This window comes from Sparus aurata, chromosome 3 (genome assembly GCF_900880675.1).
Source record: "Sparus aurata chromosome 3, fSpaAur1.1, whole genome shotgun sequence".
Taxonomy (NCBI): Eukaryota; Metazoa; Chordata; class Actinopteri; order Spariformes; family Sparidae; genus Sparus; species Sparus aurata.
Genome location: NC_044189.1, coordinates 20,546,647 through 20,567,218, shown reverse-complemented (window position 1 = coordinate 20,567,218; position 20,572 = coordinate 20,546,647). Strand labels below are relative to the sequence as shown.

The 20,572-nt window shown below is 44.4% G+C and overlaps 2 protein-coding genes across 20 annotated transcripts in view; one reads left to right on the top strand and one right to left on the bottom strand.

Moving 5' to 3' along the window:
* The window catches only part of slc25a13 (solute carrier family 25 member 13), a 50,156-nt gene extending 48,608 nt beyond the window's left edge, over positions 1 to 1,548 (top strand). Inside the window, exon 18 of the mRNA XM_030412222.1 lies at positions 664 to 1,548. Within this exon, the coding sequence (XP_030268082.1) occupies positions 664 to 862 (199 nt within the window). The 3' untranslated portion in view covers positions 863 to 1,548. The remainder of the gene's footprint in view (positions 1 to 663) is intronic.
* A 1-nt stretch (position 1,549) lies between these two features.
* Positions 1,550 to 20,572, bottom strand: part of dync1i1a (dynein cytoplasmic 1 intermediate chain 1a) — a 54,478-nt gene continuing 35,455 nt past the window's right edge. For all 19 annotated transcript variants that reach the window (XM_030412224.1, XM_030412227.1, XM_030412237.1 and 16 more), the window contains 7 exons: positions 17,797 to 17,943; positions 16,054 to 16,167; positions 15,675 to 15,808; positions 15,092 to 15,236; positions 8,835 to 8,975; positions 5,550 to 5,675; positions 1,550 to 2,398 (listed from right to left, as the gene is read on the bottom strand). In XM_030412224.1, the coding sequence (XP_030268084.1) occupies positions 2,288 to 2,398; positions 5,550 to 5,675; positions 8,835 to 8,975; positions 15,092 to 15,236; positions 15,675 to 15,808; positions 16,054 to 16,167; positions 17,797 to 17,943 (918 nt within the window). In that variant the 3' untranslated portion in view covers positions 1,550 to 2,287. The remainder of the gene's footprint in view (positions 2,399 to 5,549; positions 5,676 to 8,834; positions 8,976 to 15,091; positions 15,237 to 15,674; positions 15,809 to 16,053; positions 16,168 to 17,796; positions 17,944 to 20,572) is intronic.

Here is a 20,572-nt window from a genome sequence, read left to right as displayed (position 1 = left end):
TCTCAAACTGGAGAGAGTTTTGCTGCACGGTGATCAGGGCAGGCAGCACCCATTTGACTTGTGCACGTACTTTGCTCCACTTCTGGGATTGAAACGAGCTCATTTTCCTCCTCGAAATAGGTCCCTCTCAGGAATAATTCACCCCTTTTTCTGCAGTTAAAAAGGTCCAGCGGGGAGGAGAGGTGGTGAACCTCTCAAAGTGACTCAGAAAAAAACACTTCTTTTAATGGACAGCTGTTTTGCACATGCATGTATTCGCTGAATGGCTCGTGACTTTTACATGCAGCTCCCTCTCGCTCGGAGACAGTGAAACAAAATCAACTGCAGATCCCGTGAAGATGTGGTTCTGAGAGTCAGTGTGAGCTGTGCTGGCAGCTTATCACGGAGCTCGACGTGAAATTGAGGGATTAGATATAGATCTGCTCTCAGGGAGACATGTTCCACTTCAGATTTCCTATTAAGATTTCTGTGGTGAATATGATAATATTAATAAATGATGATAATAAACTCCCTTTCTCCCCAGTCGAGTTAAAAAAAACATCTGTGTTTATGCTGTTTGACACTCTTACTCACCTTTCTCTGAGTTTTTCAACTCTCTCTTGGTGCCTCCTGCTTCCTCCCCCTCTCCACCCGTCTCTCTTTCCCCGTCTCTCCACACCACAGAAAGCCGGCTGGCTCGGAGCCCACCCCCAAGTCTCGGATCAGCCTGCCGGCGCCCAACCCCGACCACATCGGAGGCTTCAGGTTGGCCGTGGCCACGTTCGCTGGCATCGAGAGCAAGTTTGGACTCCATCTCCCACGCTACACGCTGCAGACGGCAGCAGCAGCGGCGGAGGCCCCCTCCAGTGTGAGCACCGCCTGAACCTCCACGGGCGGCGGGGGGAGTAAGAAGTGAAAGATGGAGCTAGACTGTTTTTTCACCAAGTTATTATGTGTAGTATTTATAATTGACCCTCTTTTAATCACATATATACGGTAACCTAGCTAGTTAGCACGGGTATGCAGAGAAAAAGCTCTGTTGAGGGTGGTGGAGTATTTATTTTACCGTTGGTTGACGTTGTATAGAGTCGAGTTACAGATCCAGTATCTGCTCAGACAGCAGAAGGGCTAAACTGCACACGACTTCTGGAAGTTGCAGCTTCTTCTCGTGTCTTTCTTTTGCACATTCCTCACACGATCACCTCGCTGGCAAAGAAAATCTGATCATGAATGTTGCAGCTCTGTACATAAGAGATATCCAGAGACATATTTTCATATCTATACCGCTGTTTTAGTCCTGCGTCGCTCCTTCAATAGTGTGCTGATCACCATATATGACCAAAAAGTACTTGAATGTAAAGACTGTACACAATGTTGACTGTTGTAACATGTTTGGTTTCAGCTCTAAATGTAAGCAGATGTAAATGTGTGTGAGACGGCTGGCACGAGTGTTTAATCTGTACAGTACGGAGGATGTAGGCGTTACATGTGGTGTGTGATCATCGTGCCTTACTGTACGTTTGGCAGCAACATGTGTACCGAGAGTAAAGAGAAACTTATATTAGTTAACTGATGTTTGCTGGAGTTTTTATTTCCATCCCCAGTTTGACACACAGCGGTTCATCATTAGCTACGCTTTAATATTAAACATAGCAGTTTGGACAGCGAGCGCTCTGCAGTACAATATATCTCTTGATAATCGTCACAGCTCATTAAAGAATATACAGTCGTCGCTCTCATTAGGAACAAAAGACAAAGTGCTGATATCACACTGCTCCTGATACACTGACATAAAGCAGCCACGAAGCCCCACCTGTGGAAACGTCACCATAACAAACCCCCATGATTATGCGTCTGGAATATTTCAGGATTGTGTCGCATGCAGGCAGAATACAGAGAAAAGAAGCACAACAGAAAGTGAACATGACGTTTTGTAAACATTACATGACTAGTCTATGGACCCTGCTTTCATTTTACAGTAGTGCAAAGCATCGTTACAGTACACACATCTTCATAAGGCTATAAGACTGCCACGTTGTATACACTGTAAGCTCACCAGGTGCAAGCAACACATCACCTTAAGTGGTTAAACCAATAAATAAAGGCGAACAAATCAGTGGAGGTCAACAGTTCACCCATCAACACACAGTTTGCATCTACAGGGGGTAAATGCAAAAACACAGTTTGGAGCAGACAGGAGCTGTACGTGAAGGTGGAGGAACCAAACTAAACCGAGTGCACATGCTACGGTGACACAGATGAAAGCACGCTAGTCTCTGAGTCCCTCGCTTTGGTGTGGAGTGCTGCTCTATGAAGCCAGCTCCATAGGCCCCTCCTCCTCGCCGTCCGCCCGGTTAGCACGGATCTCCATCAGCGTCCGGGCGAAGCGGCCCCAGTCGTCAGTGTGAGCCATAGACAGCTGCAGGAGACACCAGACACACAGGAACAGGGAATCAGCGACATAATACTAGTTCTGAATTTTAATTTTTACTTTAGTGTGTTTGTTTGAGTTCAGCTTCAGCTTCTCAGAAAGGGTTAGTTTTAGTTTTATGGTAGTTTTAGTTTGTAGCTACAAACACACAGACAGGATATATTTACAAAATGTGCAACTAAATGCTTCCAATTTAAATATGTATATGTTCTCTGACTTTCATTTCATTGTGTTGCAAAATGATGATAGTGAACCTGATAGTGTTGCTGTTGTTCTGTAGTTCCACTTCACAATGTTTACTCACTGATTACTGTCTTTGTTTCAGTTTTACTTTATGATAATAACCCTGATATGTCAGCAGCACATCTGGATGTCACTGTTAGATTAAAGCACAATATTCATTATAGTAGTAAGCGTGCTAGCATGCTAAAATTAGCCAATTAGCATAAAACACAGTGTACAGTCAAGGCTGATGGGAATGTTGTTACTTTTTATAAAAGCATAAGTTGTGAAAATTCTTCTGAAGAACAACGGCACCAAGAAAAGTCAAGTCAAAAGGGAGAAGACATTTAACCCAGGAACTAATATTTATACTTTATCACATGCGTGCAGGAGAATAGTTCAATATTTACAGTAAATCAGAAAGAAATACATCAAATGGACTAATTAGCGAGCTAGCTAGAGTAGCCTAAGGTTTGCAAACATGGATCACTGACTTTATAATAACTTGAAATACAGTTCTGCTGCCAAATGATGTCTCCTCCCGTCGTACGATCCTCCAGCACATCATCTAAATCAGATGCTGTGTAACATTTTAAAGTGTTTTGTCATCGGAGCCCTTGTGTCTCCAACAACTGTCAACACAGAGTGACGCCTTTGGTCAGAGATCACCAGAGTTATTACAGTTCACCCAGTGCAGAAGATAAATATGTGCACCAAATTTCATAGCAGTTCATCCAATAGTTGTCCAAACATTTCATTTAAAAACACAGAGTGATGCTGCAGGGACAGTAAAATAACCAAAATCAGGAGGATTCATCTTCTGGGAACCATCAGAGACTGAAACAACTAAACAAACGAACAAACAGAAGTCCATCAGAGAGCTGCTGAGGTATTTCAGTCCGGATCAGAGAAGTCAGCTGACCATGAAGTGCACTGGCCGTGGTGCTAATGCGGGACTCTGTTCCTCTTTAAGAGTCGTGCACTGTGGGGCTCAGAATGAGTGGGACAGAAGCCGCGACCGCCACCCAAGCTGTCTGCAACCGCTTTGCACGGCCAGGCTGTAATTAAACAGGAACCAGGAGGAGGGAGGCAGCCGTTTTGAGCCCCCCGCCACCATCCAGCCCCCCACAGAGCTGAGCAGGCCACAGCAGGGGGCTTCGACAGAACATGGTGTATATGGTGCCTGAGTGACTTCAGTGTTAGCAGCGTTTTAAACAGAGTACAAGTAGCTCAAGTGTCACAGAAACACTGCTGAGTTTTGTCTCATCAGGCTTTTAAAAAACACTTTCATGTCATGGAGCCGCTGACCCCGATCTGAGAGACTGTAGTTTTATGATTTGGACTTTCCATACAGAGCAATAACAAGTAGAGGACTCACCAGAACAGTCTAAATCCCTGCTGATAAATTACATAAAACTCATTTGTACAGAGTAAAATAATACTGAAATATAAGGATTTGGTATTTTACTTTCCTGGAACCGTCTCAAGGCCTCACGGAGCTGCTGCCATGACTCTTTTCATGCACTGTTCCTAGTTTTAGCGTTGTGGGAGGAGTAAATACCCCCATCACCACTACCACACACACACACACACACACACACACACACCCTCTTTGGAGTCATAAAAACTCTCAACCCCGCTGACTTTTATTGATGACTCTTCGTTACCATCAGCCCAGCGTGGAGGCCACCAGCTCAGCTCAGCCTCTCTCCAACTCACCACACAACAAAAAGATGCTAAAATTAGCCGCGCAGCTAGGCTAACGCGCCCTCACATGGGGATCCAGACCAGAGCCCTCCAAACATGAGAGAACATACAGGCTCAGGCAGGGTGGCTGGCCACTTTGTGGTGGTGGCAAAGTCATGCGGAGGCCGTTTTACAGAGAAACGAAATAGGGAGGGAAGAAAAAGTCAAACACGTATGTTCATGGTGATGCTGACAGCCGGGTAAACACACCGGGTTAAAGACCTAAAACGGTCGGCTGTGGTGCATGTGGAGGTTTTACTGTGAAGAAAAGACTTCTCCAGCCTTTCACTGCTCAGTGAACCACACATACATGAAACACAACAAGAGTACACTTTGTATATATTTGTAAAATCATGCTTCAGTTAAAATATCATACATCATTTCCATATTTGCTGCAGTTTTCCCACCACATGGCAGTTTATTGTGTTAGAATCAAGAGAGCGAGCGTCAGTGACTCAAGTTTCAGGCACTAAAATCTCTCAATCTCCTGTAGTACAACTTAATTGCGACGGTGCAATAAATTTTGGTCATTGTAGTTCACTCATGCTTTTGGCACCTAGGGTGTAATTAAATCTTGATTGTCTGAAAACTAAACCCACGAGAACCACCGGCTGCATCCGTCACAGCGCTCAGAGAGAACCCAACAACAATGTACTCAACTGTTAGAGAAACCAGACCAGGCTGCCAAAATATTAACAGTATATCAGAACACAACACCATTTAAGATGTCAGTGATTTTACCGTGTAGTGGTTAAGACTACACCTGAAGAGAGGAGGGCTCACTCTGTCCTAAATTCTTGATACAAAGAAAGATTCGAACTGTTTCTGCCTCACAGTGAAGTTACGATGTCGTTCATCTTCAGCACGATCCAAAAACGTCTGGAAACAAATTGTTTACACAAAACCAGTTCTGTAGTAATATTACAGAACCTCATCATGACACTATCACCTGTTATCACCTGAGCAGTCTTCTGTTGAAATGTTCCAACTTGTTTGAAACATGTCAAAGTCAGAATGAACGTATTCACAAAAATCAATAGAGTCGATGAGGTAGAACATTAAATATTAGTTGAGTTCAGCAAACGATCACATTCTGTTCACAGTCTTCACACAGCATCCCACTGTTTTGGGATCAGGGATGTGTTTAACAGCACACGACTGTCATCTGTACCTCTCCGGTGTCGTAGATCCACACTCGGCCTTCAGAGTCGCCCACAGCCACCTCCTTCCCTCCTGACGACCAGCGCACTCTGTTGAGGGCCGACGCGCCCTCAATGGTCACGCTGGCTGTTGGTACCTGACGACAGAGAAAACACACAAAGTATGAAAGAATTCAATATCAGTCCAAATGTTAAAATGTAATATTGTAAACCTCACTGCATTCAGGCCAATCAGACGTTTTACTACAGATAACATATCAAGGGAACAAGCTGCAGACCTGCGACAGCTCCAGAGGACCTACAGCACAATGTGCACTTAGTAACAAGTTAAAATACTGTGTGAGCCTCAAACGAGGCACATAAACTTTTATAAAACCTCTAAAATCCATAAAAACAACAGCACCTCCAGCCTGCCGCCTGCAGGACACTGTTCATACATCGTGTTCTTACTGCCAGCTGTTTGTTTGCATGTATTTTATATTTTGCCTGCTGTTTGTGTTAGTAACAAACCAGATAAACCAGATAAACCAGAGCACCACCAGCTTTATAGATACGCTCTATATATTCCTATTTTTAAACTGAACACACTGGAATAATGTTTACTTTACACCACTTCTTTATTTAATGACCCTAACTGCAGCTTAAGCTATTCTTAATGTTTATGGGATATTGGGAGCGTTCAGTCATTACAGTGTGATTCAATACAAACACTCTGGAGCTCAGACAAACATTCTGGAGCTGTCAAATTAACCACTTCTCCTCCGACTGTGTCGTAGCTGAGCTCGTGTTTGCTGTTGTGGGTGAGCCGATGCCCCTTCTGTCAGCAAACAGCCGCGCTCGTGTTGCACCTTTAAAAACCTAAAACCATCTGCAGTGTTTCCATAAACTGTCCCTGACATGTGGCAGGCGAGTCTGACACATGTCACCAGTGGAGACAGAGGCCTTGGCATCATGTCGCCTCACACACTGAGCTCCTGCGTATTTAAAGCAGCGCTAACCACAGACTGACTGCCATTAGCCTGCTAGCTTCCACCACCGCTCCGCCCGAGTGGATCTGAACTGAGCGCTTTAAATTGGCTGTGTGTGTGTGTGTGTGTGTGCGTGTGCGTGCTGGAAATGAGAGCCAGGCGCGCCACAATGCTCCGTTAGTGTCGTTATGACTGTGTGTTTTTAATATGATGACAACAATGGAAGTCTGTTGCTATTAGTCTGACTGTGTGTGAGCGAATGTGTGTGCTTGTGTTTGGTACATCCGTTTGTGTGTGTGTGTGTGTGTGTGTGTGCAAATGTTTCTCATAAAGCATGCTGTTAGCAGAGCTGGGCAGTCGATAATGAACTCTTCCTCTGTTGGTGAAAAGGCTGCTGTTGGGGGAACCATGGGAAACTTGTCATCTGTGCTGCAGAGGGAAGACGCTGCTGATTGGACCAATGAGGCAGTGCTGAGGTTAAAAGACGAGACGTGACAACTGAGATGTGACATAATGACGAGTTGGGAACTTCATATGTGGACGGCAAGAAGGGGCTGCAAGGAAATGAGGAGAAGAGTGAAAGAGCTGATGAGAGGAGAGCTGATGAGAGGAGAGCGTCTGCAGCGCTGCAGACTGGTATTACGGCTGAAGGAGGATGGAGGATCCTTTCAGCCCTACTTTAATCCAATGATCAAAGCTGTGTTGCTACTATCTGGAGTTTGGAGACTCAAGGCTGAAAATATGTTTTCCCCATAATACATAAAGTTCAACATTTGGGACATACATTACGCACCATGAGGTGAGAAGATGGAACTAAATCTGAAGCTACAGTCAGTGCAACAGGAGCTTAGCATAAAGATGAGAAACGTGGAAGCAGCTGCCTGACTCCGTCTGAAGTAAAAGAACATGTAAAGCTCCCTGATTGTTTTCTTCTATCTTATTTTCTCAATCTCAACAAGTGTGGAGCGTCAGAGATGCACCCATGTTTCCATTCGACGGCGCTGACCAGCTGTTTCCTGCTGCTTTCTGTCTTTAACCTCAGTTAATAAATTCACACTTTCACGTCAGACCAAAGACGGATCAGCGCACGTGAACATCAATCAGTATCAGTGAGCTGTTCAGAGACCCGATCCAGGAGCAGGCGGTTCCACTATGTACGCTCAGTCACCAGGAACATCCTCTCACTCATATTCTTCACTTCCTCCTCCCTGTTTTTATTGCTGTAAATCAGCAGACACAACACAACTTTGACTGCTCAGACCGTGTCACGTGACCCCCCGTCGATGATCAGTTATATAATGTGCAAAGCCAAACGACTAAATGATTACAAGGCACAAAGTGGTGTAGTGTGAGCAGCACAGCGACCTGGTAGCTGTGACGGTCGTGTAGTTTGGCCGAGACGTTAGCAGACCAGCTGCTGACTGCAGCTTCAGACACAACGAACATTCAGCTTTGATTAACCTGCTGCTACTTCAAGTGTTTGACACCTTTGCTGGACAAATGACTGAAACATTTACTTGATTATCAGGTAAAATGGCAATTAATTTTCTTTTGAGTGATGATATGAGTGATTGTTGCAGCTCTACAGTTTTTACTGTACAGACTGTAACATATATTATTATCACATTCACTGCAGCAAAGTTAAATAGCTTCCTTCCCAATGTTCCCTCAGCTGAGACTGCTACTCTTTTATAAAAATAGGTGTGTGAGTTATTATTTCATAATATATACTAATTATATTTCATTCAGTGTTTCATACTGTATATAATTAAGCTGAATAACAAAATCTTTCCATCACTGGCCTCAAATGCTCTCTTCTGAAAATAAACGCGGCCCCGCAGCTCCCAGAAACTCAACCCGTCCTGAACTTTCTCCTTCATGTTGCTGGGGCGGTGGACTGAGCGCCGGGGCTCGCTGCTCGCGGTCTCCTGCACATCTGTGAGCTCCACTGAAGGGACAGAGTGTGGGAGGCAGATGAGAAGAGGCGGCAGGGTCCCGAGGTTGCCTCAACATTGGACAGAGGTTGCTGGAATGTTATTGCGGGACGTCTGGGTGGGAGGCGGGATGAGGAGATGTCACTAAGTCTGATTTAAAGTGAGGGCTGTGGGAAACGCCCACGGGGGAATCTTGAATTCGTGTGTGTGGTGAGGGATGTGGAGGAGTTGGCGGTGGGGGGCCGATGGGAGGAAGAAGTCTCGGGTGTTTGGTTGTGCGGTTCGGGCCGAGGCCCAGCGACAGGCCCTGAGAACAGCAAACACACACGCACGTCCACACAAAGAGTCGACACTGAAAACACGCCCATAGTGACCTATTTACACACACACACACCTCAGTGTCGTTGTTGAGGTTCCACAGGTCTAAGCGGCCCATCCCATCCACGGCGGCAAACAGCGCGGGATGCACGGGCGACCACATTACGTCATAGACATAGTCTGCGTTGTCCTCAAACGAGTACAGAGGCTTGTTGTGCTGAAAAAGAGGGAGAGAGAGAGAGAGCGCGTCAGGGATTATAGTAGATGACACAGTAGAGATAGAAAGAAAAGAAAGAAAGAGGAGAGCGAGAGAGAAGGAATGGAGAGAGGGAGTGAGCGAGCGTCAGACAGAGCGGCGCTGCCTCAGCCTTGGGGCCTGTCTGGGTGCAGAGCCTAATTAAAAAGCCTCGCACATTCACACAGCACCATAAAACCGCTGGGAGAGATGAAAGGGAGGGCCCCTGCACAAGGTGTACTGTAACCTCAACACAACAGCTGTCTGAGGGCGAGATGGGAAGAGATGGAAACGGGAGGGAAGGAGGGGTGGACAATGGACGGAGAGGAAGAGGATGTGTGTGTGTGCGTGTGTGTGTGTGTGTGTGTGTGGAGAACGGCCGTTGGATTTCTTTGGGCCTTTAGTAATATGACTTATGATTTATCTTTCTACATAAACACACATTATGTTGAGTTGGTTCAAAGACATGCACTGACAAGACCTGCAACATATCTGAGGCGTTTCTTTATCGCAGTTTCTTGTTGGGCAAAATATCCACCAATTACCTTTATACACCTGTGATCAGGTGATATGGTTTCACTTCTGAATATTAAAAAGACTCATTCCTTCCTCATATAACTTCTAGGCCTCGAGGTTAAAGTGAAACTCTCACCAAAAAGCAACCGAGGCTTAATTTGTGATTGAATATGAGTCAAACCTTTGTGTAAAAGCATAATTATGATGAAAGAGGCACTTTTAAGATTTACTGTAGTTTTATTTTCGGGCAAGCTAATTTTCAATGGGAGTGCTACGGGCACTTTTACGATAGCATCAAAATCTCTATTTTTAAAACAGTAAGAAGTCTCGACACAACACTGTGACACAACTTTGCTCGTAGTATCACCAGGGTCTCTACACATGAACAGGAGCATTGAGAACATTGTTTTTGAAGGTTTTTGAACAACTTACCGACAAAAAGTGTCGATCCCCGAGTGCGACCTAACAGGCAGGAGGTCCACCATCACTCTCCTGCCTGTTAGGTCCCACTCGGGGATCGACACTTTCTGTCTGCCATGACGGCGGCGTGCTGGAGGTGCTACTGCTAACATGAGTTGTCCAAAAACCTTTTTAGTAAACTCTGCGTACACAAACAATGTTCTCAGTGCTGGCGAGAGTTTCACTTTAAGAAACGTGTACTTTTTGTGTACACATCATTGCAGAAAAACAGCTTGTGCACCCGCTCCGTCCGTCATGAGCTGCACAGACTCCATGAGGCTACTGCTCTTGCTGCAATTACAGATGGAGGACAGAGTAATAAATAAGTTAAAGGAATAAAGGAGAAGTTATGCTGATCATTTTTTTAAGTTTCAGTGTAAAAACCATTCCTGGAGCTCCACAGCAGAACACTGTGGCAGCATTCTGCTCAACAGATGGGGACTTGTCTCAAACCATAAAATTCAACTTAGAGAAAACCAAAAATGGCTCTTTTCAACTCGTCAGGCATAATACAGAAGATCTGAAGAGGCATTATTCACATGATTTTTAACCAGACTTTTTTTCAAATGTAGCTTCTGAGCTAAAGAACAACACTTAACGAGGGAGGCGGCCATGCAAGGTGCCAACCGGCTCATTAGGTCCAGTTTGTTGCTCGACATGCAGCCAACCAGCTACCTTCTGATGACTGGACGACACGCTCTACCTGAGCTACAGGTGCTAAAAGTCTATAGCGCGAGCCGTCTAAGGTGATTTCACAAGTTTCACTGTTCACTGAGGGTGTAAATAAAGTTGGGATCTCAGGGCTTCTACAGACTCTGGACCAGCTGTCTGGAGAGGATGCCATTTACGTATTTAACATTTTAAAACAAGTTGTTTCAGTTGTGTAGCAGAATGATGCAACACTATTTTACTGTGAAGCTCCACAAATGTAAAGTAGATGACAGATCTTCACCCCACTTCCTGTCGTCATCAGGGTGAGAGGATAATGACTGATATCTTCATTTTTTGGTGAACTTATCCTTTAATATGTGTGTGTGTGTGTGTGTGTGTGTGTGTGTGTGTGTGTCTGTCTCTCAGAGCGGCTGTTAGGATTCCAGAGGCTTACAAACTGCATTCCTGACAGGTAGAGTGGGAGGGGAGGAGGGGAGGAGGGGAGGAGGGGAGGAGGAGAGGAGACAGGTTGGCTGGAAGAGCAAATGAAAGAATGTATAGTCCCCCTTTCTCTCTCTCTCTCTCTCTCCTGCTCCTCCTCTCATTCCTCCTCTGTTTTTTCCCTCCATCACCTTTACTCTCTCACTCCACGGTCGTTCTGAAAGGCGGTGCGACCTGCCGGCAGATAGCAGCGAACACACTCGCACACACAAGCACAAACAAACAGAGCCGAGCCAATTTCAAGCCTGGATTGAAGCTGTTTTCCAGCGGCGAGGTGACATCAGAGGTCATTTAACTCCATCTCATGGCTTCAGAATTCAGTCAGCTGAGCCGTTCCTGTTTATCTTCTTACTCTGTAACTCCACTACAGTCGTCCTGCAGCTCTTGAGTATTTCATTTAACCCAATAAAATCAGTTTTGATTTTGACAACCCGCCTCTAGCTTCCTTTCTGAAACATCTCCTTAATGACACATTGGACACCGTACACGTCGGGCAGAACATCACATTAGAGTTGTGATGAATAAAGTACTCCTTGTATCGACCCACTTCTCAAAATGTAAACTACTGTTTTACTGTCGTCTGTCCATAATCTGCCCGTCTTAAATAAGGTGATCTGGAGCAACACGTCTTAAAGCTAATCTTAAAATGAAGTTTAATCCGTGTGGCGCCGCACATGAAGCAACTGCTTGTCATTATCTGTCCTGTGCTGAGGAGCTGGGGAGCTTCTAGCACGTCTGAACTGGAACAACCGTCACGGAAACTCTGGATACTGACAGTTTACATCACGTCACTGTGACAGTATATTGACATAAAGCAGTTTAGAAAGTACCTGGATGGATGCAAGTTAACTTAAGTATTTAATCCTTAAAGGCCCTGACGCACCAGGACGACATCAGTGAGCGTCTTCGGCTCACATGGCGTGCCTTGTCGGTGCCATTTTGGTCGATTGATCACACAGAAATGGAGGCGGCTCAGGAAAGACCTGTTGCAGAAGTATTAGTGAGGTTTCTCCTTATTGTTGTCCTCTTTGCAGATTATCACACAGATTCTTAATAAGAAGCTGCTTTATTAGCAAGAGGTGCCAAAAAATTCAGCTTAATCAGAACATCGTCTTAATGGTGGCATTGTTTACAAAATGTCATTCATGTGAGAGCGATTCTTCCATCATCCATTGGATGATATCACTCTGTTGGTTTCTTTATGTTGCATAAACACACAGAACCATGATGTTAAGTGATGTGTAGAAACCAAAATCAGAGGAGATTTAACGGGGCAATGTCTTTGTTCTACCTGAGGTAGGTTGTGGAAGCCTTCAAAATCGATCCCTCTAAAATCATCAGATAAACCTTTAAATGACTTTTAAGTTCTATTAAAACTCACTTGTTTGTGGTTTGTGCTCCAAAACTCAGACTAGGGCTGCACAAATGTATCCTGAGGCCATCTAAGGACAACTTGTACAGTTCTCATTTCAGACGACCACTCTACCAGACGAGTCTGTCTGATATCATATCATTCGGTCTGATTGAAGCGTTCCTGGATACGGGGGAGTTTGTTGCTCTGCACGGACAGCGAAACGCCAATGAGTCATTCTTGATCAATACTGTTGTTTGATCAAATGCACAATATACACCACAAATCAATCAAATGAATCATTCTGGAGTGATTAAATAAAGCTATTCCAGTTATATGAACATTCTTGTAGTTTTCATACTGCAATAAATATCACAGAAAACAAAAACATCACCGTGTCAGTTTTTCTTCCGATGTCGTGCAGCCTGACTCTGACTGACGCAGAAAGCCAACACTTGGACGTGAAGCTGGATCCAAACCATCTTGTCTCTGCAGCAGTTGTATAATTATACTGGTTCCATTCTGGCTGCATCTGCATCACAAGATGATGGTTGTTTCACACCAGATTTAATAACCAGACACTGAGGGGACTGAGATTTTGTCCTTAAGTTAGGAAATTGTTTTGGCTCCAGCGCCAGAACACACCACAAAATACATCACTGAACATCCAGATCTCATTAATCACTACACAGAAAAACACTTATAATCACCTGAATCAACGGAGATTCGGTTCTTTAATTAACTTCTCATGAGAGCAAGTGTGTGATGGTTATGCCACATCCAATCGCTCATTAGAAGCTGGTTTTTGGGTCAACAGAGCGAGAACGGTTCGAGTTATGCCGGATCATGAACCAACTTCCAGCTGTCGCGACATCCTCACACTCTCAAAATGTGTCTCGCTAACCACAATATTTGCACCGCTGAATGTAAAAACATCAGCAGACTTCTGTGCGACGGCCCTTTTTGAACTGCGAGGGCAAACGTGTGTGTGAATGCAAAGAGAATTCACTGCGAATGTGTGTGACAACAGTTGGGTTGAAGGCAAACCTCGAGGGGGTTTTAAGTAAGCAAAGGCAGCTCGCTTAAGGTGCACGAGAGGCAGGAGTGGTGTGTGTATATTTGCACACACACACACACACACACACACACACACGGACGCAGGTATTCCGCCTGCCCACACACAAATATGGGTTATGTGGGATGAGAGACAGACACACATTCCTGCGGTGCCCCTCAAAGGAAAGGGAATTCCCAAATCCTGAAAAATAACACACTCTTCTGATGAAAATCCGCAGAAATGTTTTAATATGTGTCGTGGGACCCTCGGTGTAAGACTTATGGACTGGCTGCATGCAAACACGAGCTAAAACTCATCAGAATGCGTTACTGCCTGTCACAGCCGAGGATAAAAAATGAAACTGGATCCTGTATAAAGCTGAAGGTATTATGCAATATACATTATGTATTTCCCTCACACAGAGGAGGTCTCTCTTTGATTTCTGGCTGTGTTTCCTGCTCGACGCCCTGCTCATGTTGATCCCTCTGTCCTTCAACGTTAGCATCACCATCACTATAAAGAATGACATTTCTTGTCTTCGCCTCCCGGCCTTTCTCCCCTCGCTCTCCCCCCTGCTGACTCTCCATCCAGTTTCCTGTCTCTCACTTCTTCACCTGTATGTTACGTCTTGCTGTTCCACTACATTTCATCCCTACATTTACACGAATTTAACAGTGAAACGTGTCATCCTGTACTCTCGTTTCCGTTGCAGAAGTTCTTCTCTCTCCACCTGAGCTTTTCCTCTGTGTATCACCACCACCACCACCCGCACAGAAGTGTCTTTGAATCTAATAGCTCACTGTTCTATTCTCCAACACTCACTTTGACAGAAATGTCGACAGTTTGCTTTTTTTTTTTGTACTGCCACTGAAATGGAATTTGTCACATCAGTTTGAAGGGCGAACAAATGCAGAGTGAACAAGGGCACTCAAAAACCGAGCTAGAGGAGGAGCGTCCGGCTCTGGAGTGTCTGAGGAGCACTCTGAGAATGTGACAGTCAGTGAGGTGCACAGGGTTTGAGATCTGATCGAGACCGTCTGATATTACTGACTGACCTGATTTAACTGTAACAGCGCTAACGGAGATTTGCTCCTTGGGGGCTAAATTCAGGACAAAATAATCAGGCTGCCAAAACAACTTGTGGAGCTAAAAGTGCAGCTCAAGTTGTGTCCACTGAATACTTTTACTACACAACCTCCAGCACTTAAACACTCAGCGTCAGATATTACCCAACTTATTCTCACTCACACATACACACAGATGCATACAGGTTGTGAGAGAAAGACTGATTTTCCAAGAAGTTGCTCCCCTACAGTACTCAGCCCCCCTCCACTGACGAGTTCATTCTCTCTCTGACTCACACACACACACACACACACACACACACACACACTCACACACACACACACACACACACACACACACACACACACACACACTCTACAACCTCTCTGGAGTCCACAATCAACCCCCCACCAAATCCTCTCTCTGCTGCACACACACACACACACCACACACACACACACACACACACACACACACACACACACACACACAGCATACCTTGGTGCTCCAGAGTTTGACGGTCCAGTCGAAGGAGGATGTGATGAAGAGGTGGGAGAAGTCGACGGTGCCCACGGCGCTGTGGCAGCTGATGCCCGTCACGGGCCCCTGGTGGCCCTCGAACATCTCACAGATACCTGCCTTACTGAGGAGAGGGACACAGGTGGTTCGGCTCTGCTGTGTTTAAGTGGTCTTAACTTTTTTAAATATAAGGCAGTGAAGTGGTTTGCTCCTTACTGAGGGTGCTCATGCTCAAAAGAAATTAGCAGCGCAGTCAGGGAGCTTTGATTAAAATTAAACGATTAACTCCTTAAATTGACAGAAAATAATCCATTTAATTTTAGTAAAACAATTCTTACCCTACTTGTAATTCTGAGTTTATTAAATTTTCAAAAGCAACAAGGCGGAAAAAAAACACTTCAATGTACCCAATTTAGAGAGACTCTTTTTTATGGTTATTCCCTGAATTTTCTTCTGGTTTCTTTTGGTTGAGTTCTATTGTTTGTCTGTGATGTTTTGTCTTGTGTGTGTGTGTATGTGTGTGTGTGTGTGTGTGTGTGTGTGTGTGCGCGTGTCCACAAACCTGCCGTGCCTGGATGCAGTGTACACAGTGCCCTCCTCACTCCCCACCACATAGTTGTTAACGTCTCCCGTGGGAAAAGCCATGCCTGTCACCGCCACAGGTTTGGATTTATTGTACACAAGTTCCATGGTCTCCTACACACACACACACACACACACACACACACGCACACAGAGTAGGAAGCATTATTGTGAGCCAATTCAAACACATTACAACAGTTATAGAAATACATGTGGAATTCAGATTCATTAGCACTTAAACTCGTCTTATGTTGCATTGAGCAACAAATCACTGTTTACCTCAGTGACTCAGCCTTCGACTCACTGAGTGTTTGTGCGTCGTCAGCAGATTGTGTGGACAGTGTGTGAGTGTTGTGTACCTGCGGCTGGGAGAGCATGTCCAGACTCCAGGAGCACATCCTGCCGTCTGTAGACACAGTAATCAAGTTGTTGGCGTTCTGGGTGCCGACCACGTTTACGCAGTACACTGGGTGCTGCACACACACAAAGAGAGACAAAGACACACAAAACGGAGGACATGGGTGGAGATATGCACTCGCACAATACAAAGAGTGATGTTTTCAATATTAAAATAATGATATGACTACAACAAATGCTCCAGTAAATCTCTCCACGTCTGGCATCTTGGATAATAGAATACTTGGTTCATTTCATCACATATTCACCTAATTTGTTATGTTACTATTAATAAAATAAAAATTGAAAAAATAAAAAACTGATGACATCATTGAACAGTGTGGACCAGCAGACGCAGTGGTCACACAGACAGCTCACATGCCAGCGTGCAGCCGCTCCTTCCGTTTGGAGACATGCGCTGCTCTGCAAATCCACAGCAGTGTGTGAAGGCATTATGTCATTACTGGGCAGTAATTGATTTGTGTACCGGACGGGCAGCACAAAGAATCCATTCAGCAATCAGCAAAATGCTAGCAGGCCGGACTCACTGACTGGAGAGGGCGAGAGCGACGGCCTCATTATTGGGATTTAAACCTACAGCGTGGACGGCATGTAGTGGTGTGTGTGTGTGTGTGTGTGTGTGTGTGTGTGTGTGTGTGTGTGTGTGTGTGTGTGTGTCTCTACATGTCTTCTGTAGCTGTGATTATAAACGGCCCCAGGTAAGATATTACTAGTATACATCGGTCAGTAATTTGTTGAGGCTCACTGAGTTCACCAGAGCATCAAAACTGAGCTGTCCTTTCAGTTATGTCGTGTGTGTGTGTGTGTGTGTGTGTGTGTGTGTGTGTGTGTGTGTGTGTTTGTGTGTGTGTGTGGGTGTGTGTGTGCGTGTGTGACCTCTGTCTATATGTGTGTCCGAAAGCAAACATGTAAATATGCTTTTACAAGTTACATATTCTTCTTCCTTGAGTGCAGGGTGTGTGTGTGTGTGTGTGTGTGTGTGTGTGTGTGTGTGTGTGTGTGTGTGTGTTTATCACATGAGAAACGTAATACTCGGCTCTCAAAAACAGAAACAGTATGTGGATAATTAAAAGAACTGAACATCGAGATGTTTAGATGAAAATATGTTAAATCTGAACTCTCTCGGGGAATTTTCCCTCTGAATGTTTCCTTCTAATTGTTTGATGTAACTAATCAGAGCTCGACGGGGAGCTTCGTCATTTAGGTCAACAGGCTCATTTCAACAGGGCTGCAACAAAGGGTTTTCATTTTTGATTAAACTTCTGATTATTTTTCTTCATAATGGAATTCATGTTTTAGTTCATAAAAAAATATCCGAAAATTCTTCAAATTCATTCAGAACTCATAGAAAAAATGGAAAATTACAATATTTTGCACATTTAAGGAGCAAAAACTAGCAAATAATTGACATTTAATGGCTAAATCATTAAACTGATGATCAAAATGTGATTAAATTCTCTCAATCAACTAATCAAATTATCTCAGTGATAAAAACAACACACAGCCTGTGAAAGATTAAGAAAGTACCTCGAAACTAATGAATGCTTTAATAAATGATTTCATCATTTTATCACCTGTGTACTGAAACCACTGTGGAGTGATGTGAGTGGCAGTCAGGTCTCTGCTCACGGTGTGTTGTATTGGACTGTAACTGTGTGTCATATTGACAGTGGAGGCAGCCTTACAGTGTGAGCAGCTGCTGACAGAGGAGTCCTCTGGACGGGGGTCCGACGGTGACTGCGGTTGTCCCACAGGACGATCTGTCCCGAGTATGTTCCTCCCACCAACAGGTTGGGATGAAACCTGGCGAAACCCACAGATACTACAGGAGACTGGGGAAACAGACAGAGAGAGGAGGAGAGGATGAGACAGCAGAAACATCACGCATATCATTCTGGTGTAAGGTTGTTTTGTGGGAAAAGTTATATAAAAGAGAGAATCTCGTGAATCGATGGAGCAACATGGTGACAATTGGAATGCTTCAGTCCGATGAGATGTGGAGATAAAACAGCAGACAGTGAGAAAAGAGCACAAACAATGAAAGATATGAAGCGAAAACGGTAACGCTAGACGGAGCGTGAGCGAGAACGAGTGATCAAGGCGGCGTGATGGGTGGCAGCTGAGGGGAGACAGACAGCGAGGGAGATGATGAGTCTGGTTACGGTGAGGGTCCGCCGAGGAGAGGAGAGAGGGGTGACGCTAGGGCGGAGACCAGACAAAGAGGGGAATTGTAGTCCTCTTTCCCCCAGCCGTTTCACATTACAGCATCAAAACCCCAGCAGCCACTGGAGCGCTCACTGTAGCCTCCATCATGACAAGCGCACCCTTGAACTACCTCCCTCCCCGATGCCGTGTTTATTGAGTTTTGGTTCCTCTTCAGTGCTCGTCCCATATGGGCTTCTGCGTGCAGCAGCTAGCCTCCCCTGACCCGGAGCCAATGAAGCATCAGCGCTGTGAAGTTATGAGAAATTGTTTCAGCATCGTGGTGCTACAGGAGGGTAAGTGGTGTTACAAATTCATCCCTCCATCCATCCATCTAGTCAAGCAGCGTGATCATGTTGAGAGGAATGATAATTTACAGTCAAGATGGGCCCACGAGAGCATGAAACAAGAAGCTCACAAACACGCAGCACAATTAAAAACAGTAAACTATAAAACATGTAGGGGGAATTTCGCAAAAGTATTGTTTCCCAATACGGTCGTAGATTTTGTTGGAAGAGCTGCCACTGACAGATTTACTGTTCCTGGAAACGATGTGGCAGAAGAACAGCTGTGAGACGATGTTTGGAGAGAAAGCTCGTTATTAATTATCAGAACCATTCAAATAAATACCTGTATAAACAAGTTAATAATTCTAAGGTATATGTAATAGATTTAAAGAGTTATGATACTACTACTTGTTTGGTTTTTAAAAGCCAATAAAACAGCAATGAATGTGATTCTAAGAATTCGTTACCTCTATGATCCAGTTATGGCTCACATGAATCCGCTCACCTCTAATATTGTCCAATAATTATATCTGTGAACATACAGTTTATAAAAAACACTGCAGAGGCTGCAGGATGCCACTGTCGTTATACAGTTACTACAAAGTTCTTACATCTTTGTAACACATCAGTCTGAAGCTCACATATATACTAGAAGCACGAGGATGCACAAAGAACTACTTTTCCTCTATTCACTGTTGTCTTGGCCTTTTGGTGAGCAACCCACCAAGGTTGTCAATAAGCCAAAACAGATAATAGTTAACATCAGTGAATGTGTGATTATAACGTTCCACACCAGTGAGACTGAGCTGATACTCAAAACAACCGGTGACGTCAAATTAAAGTGAGACTCTGTATCTTTAGAGAACGGTTATAAAGTCAGTAAACTAACTCAGTAATTACTAAGAAATACATTGCAAAATTTTGTTCAATTCTAGATAAAGTTTGCTAACGTTAGCTAATCTTAGCGCCTTTAATCTGATGGTGTTACCAGATCAAGTAATGCTGAAGTGACAGAAGGCTTCACTGTACTGAATTTAGGATTTGTGGATTTTACTGTTTAAAAAGTTACATTGTAATGGTTTTAATACCATGAAGGTAAACTGAATGTACTAAATTTAACATTTGGAACATCTCAACTCTAAAGTTATGTGAGCAGATGTTATTAAAAAGCAGATGTTAAATGTAAATCGATTAATTGGGAGCGATGAAACCAAACTGTGCTGAAGTAGCTTCAGACAGAGAACTCACTCACAGCATGTGTTCCTGCTCGGAGTATCTCAAGAGAGTTTACTTGGTATGCATCTAAATAAGACGACCTTACTGAACTGAGACAACCTACAAGTATTCAATAGTTAAACATTTGTCTTGTTTTTCACTTCTCTCCCTGGCGCTCCCCCTCTCTCTCCGTCTCAGCCACCACACCATGTGCGGAGCAGCCAACTCCAACCCCAGTTCATTTTGGAAGGAGACTGGAAAACAAACCATAAGGAAAGAAAACACTCTCTCTTTTTTGTTTCTTCTGAGGAGTCGCGGCCTCTGGACGAGTTGCTTCAGACGTCGAGACTCAAAATAAACTGAACTTCGGTGATAAAAATAAAGTCGCGCTCTGAAAAAGTTTATCTGAGCAGTCAGACTGTACAGAATTCAGATTAATTAGCAGGCACACACTCATACACACATGGAGGAGTCTGCCTTTAACGAGATCACTCTTAATATCCGATGATGACCTTTACACTCTGCGGTGCTCTGACAGGCTGCTGTCTGAGGTTTCTCCCCCTCCATCAGACTCCATCTGTGGGCTAATGAAACCAAGTCCTGCCCCCTCTGTCATCTGCGTACACAAACACACACACACACACTCATACACACACAAAACATTTGTCATTCTTGCAAATAGGCTTATTTGTTTTCTTGCCAAGAGTCGGTTGATAAGAGCGATACCACTCTCACATGTTAGTTAAGTGTACAAACA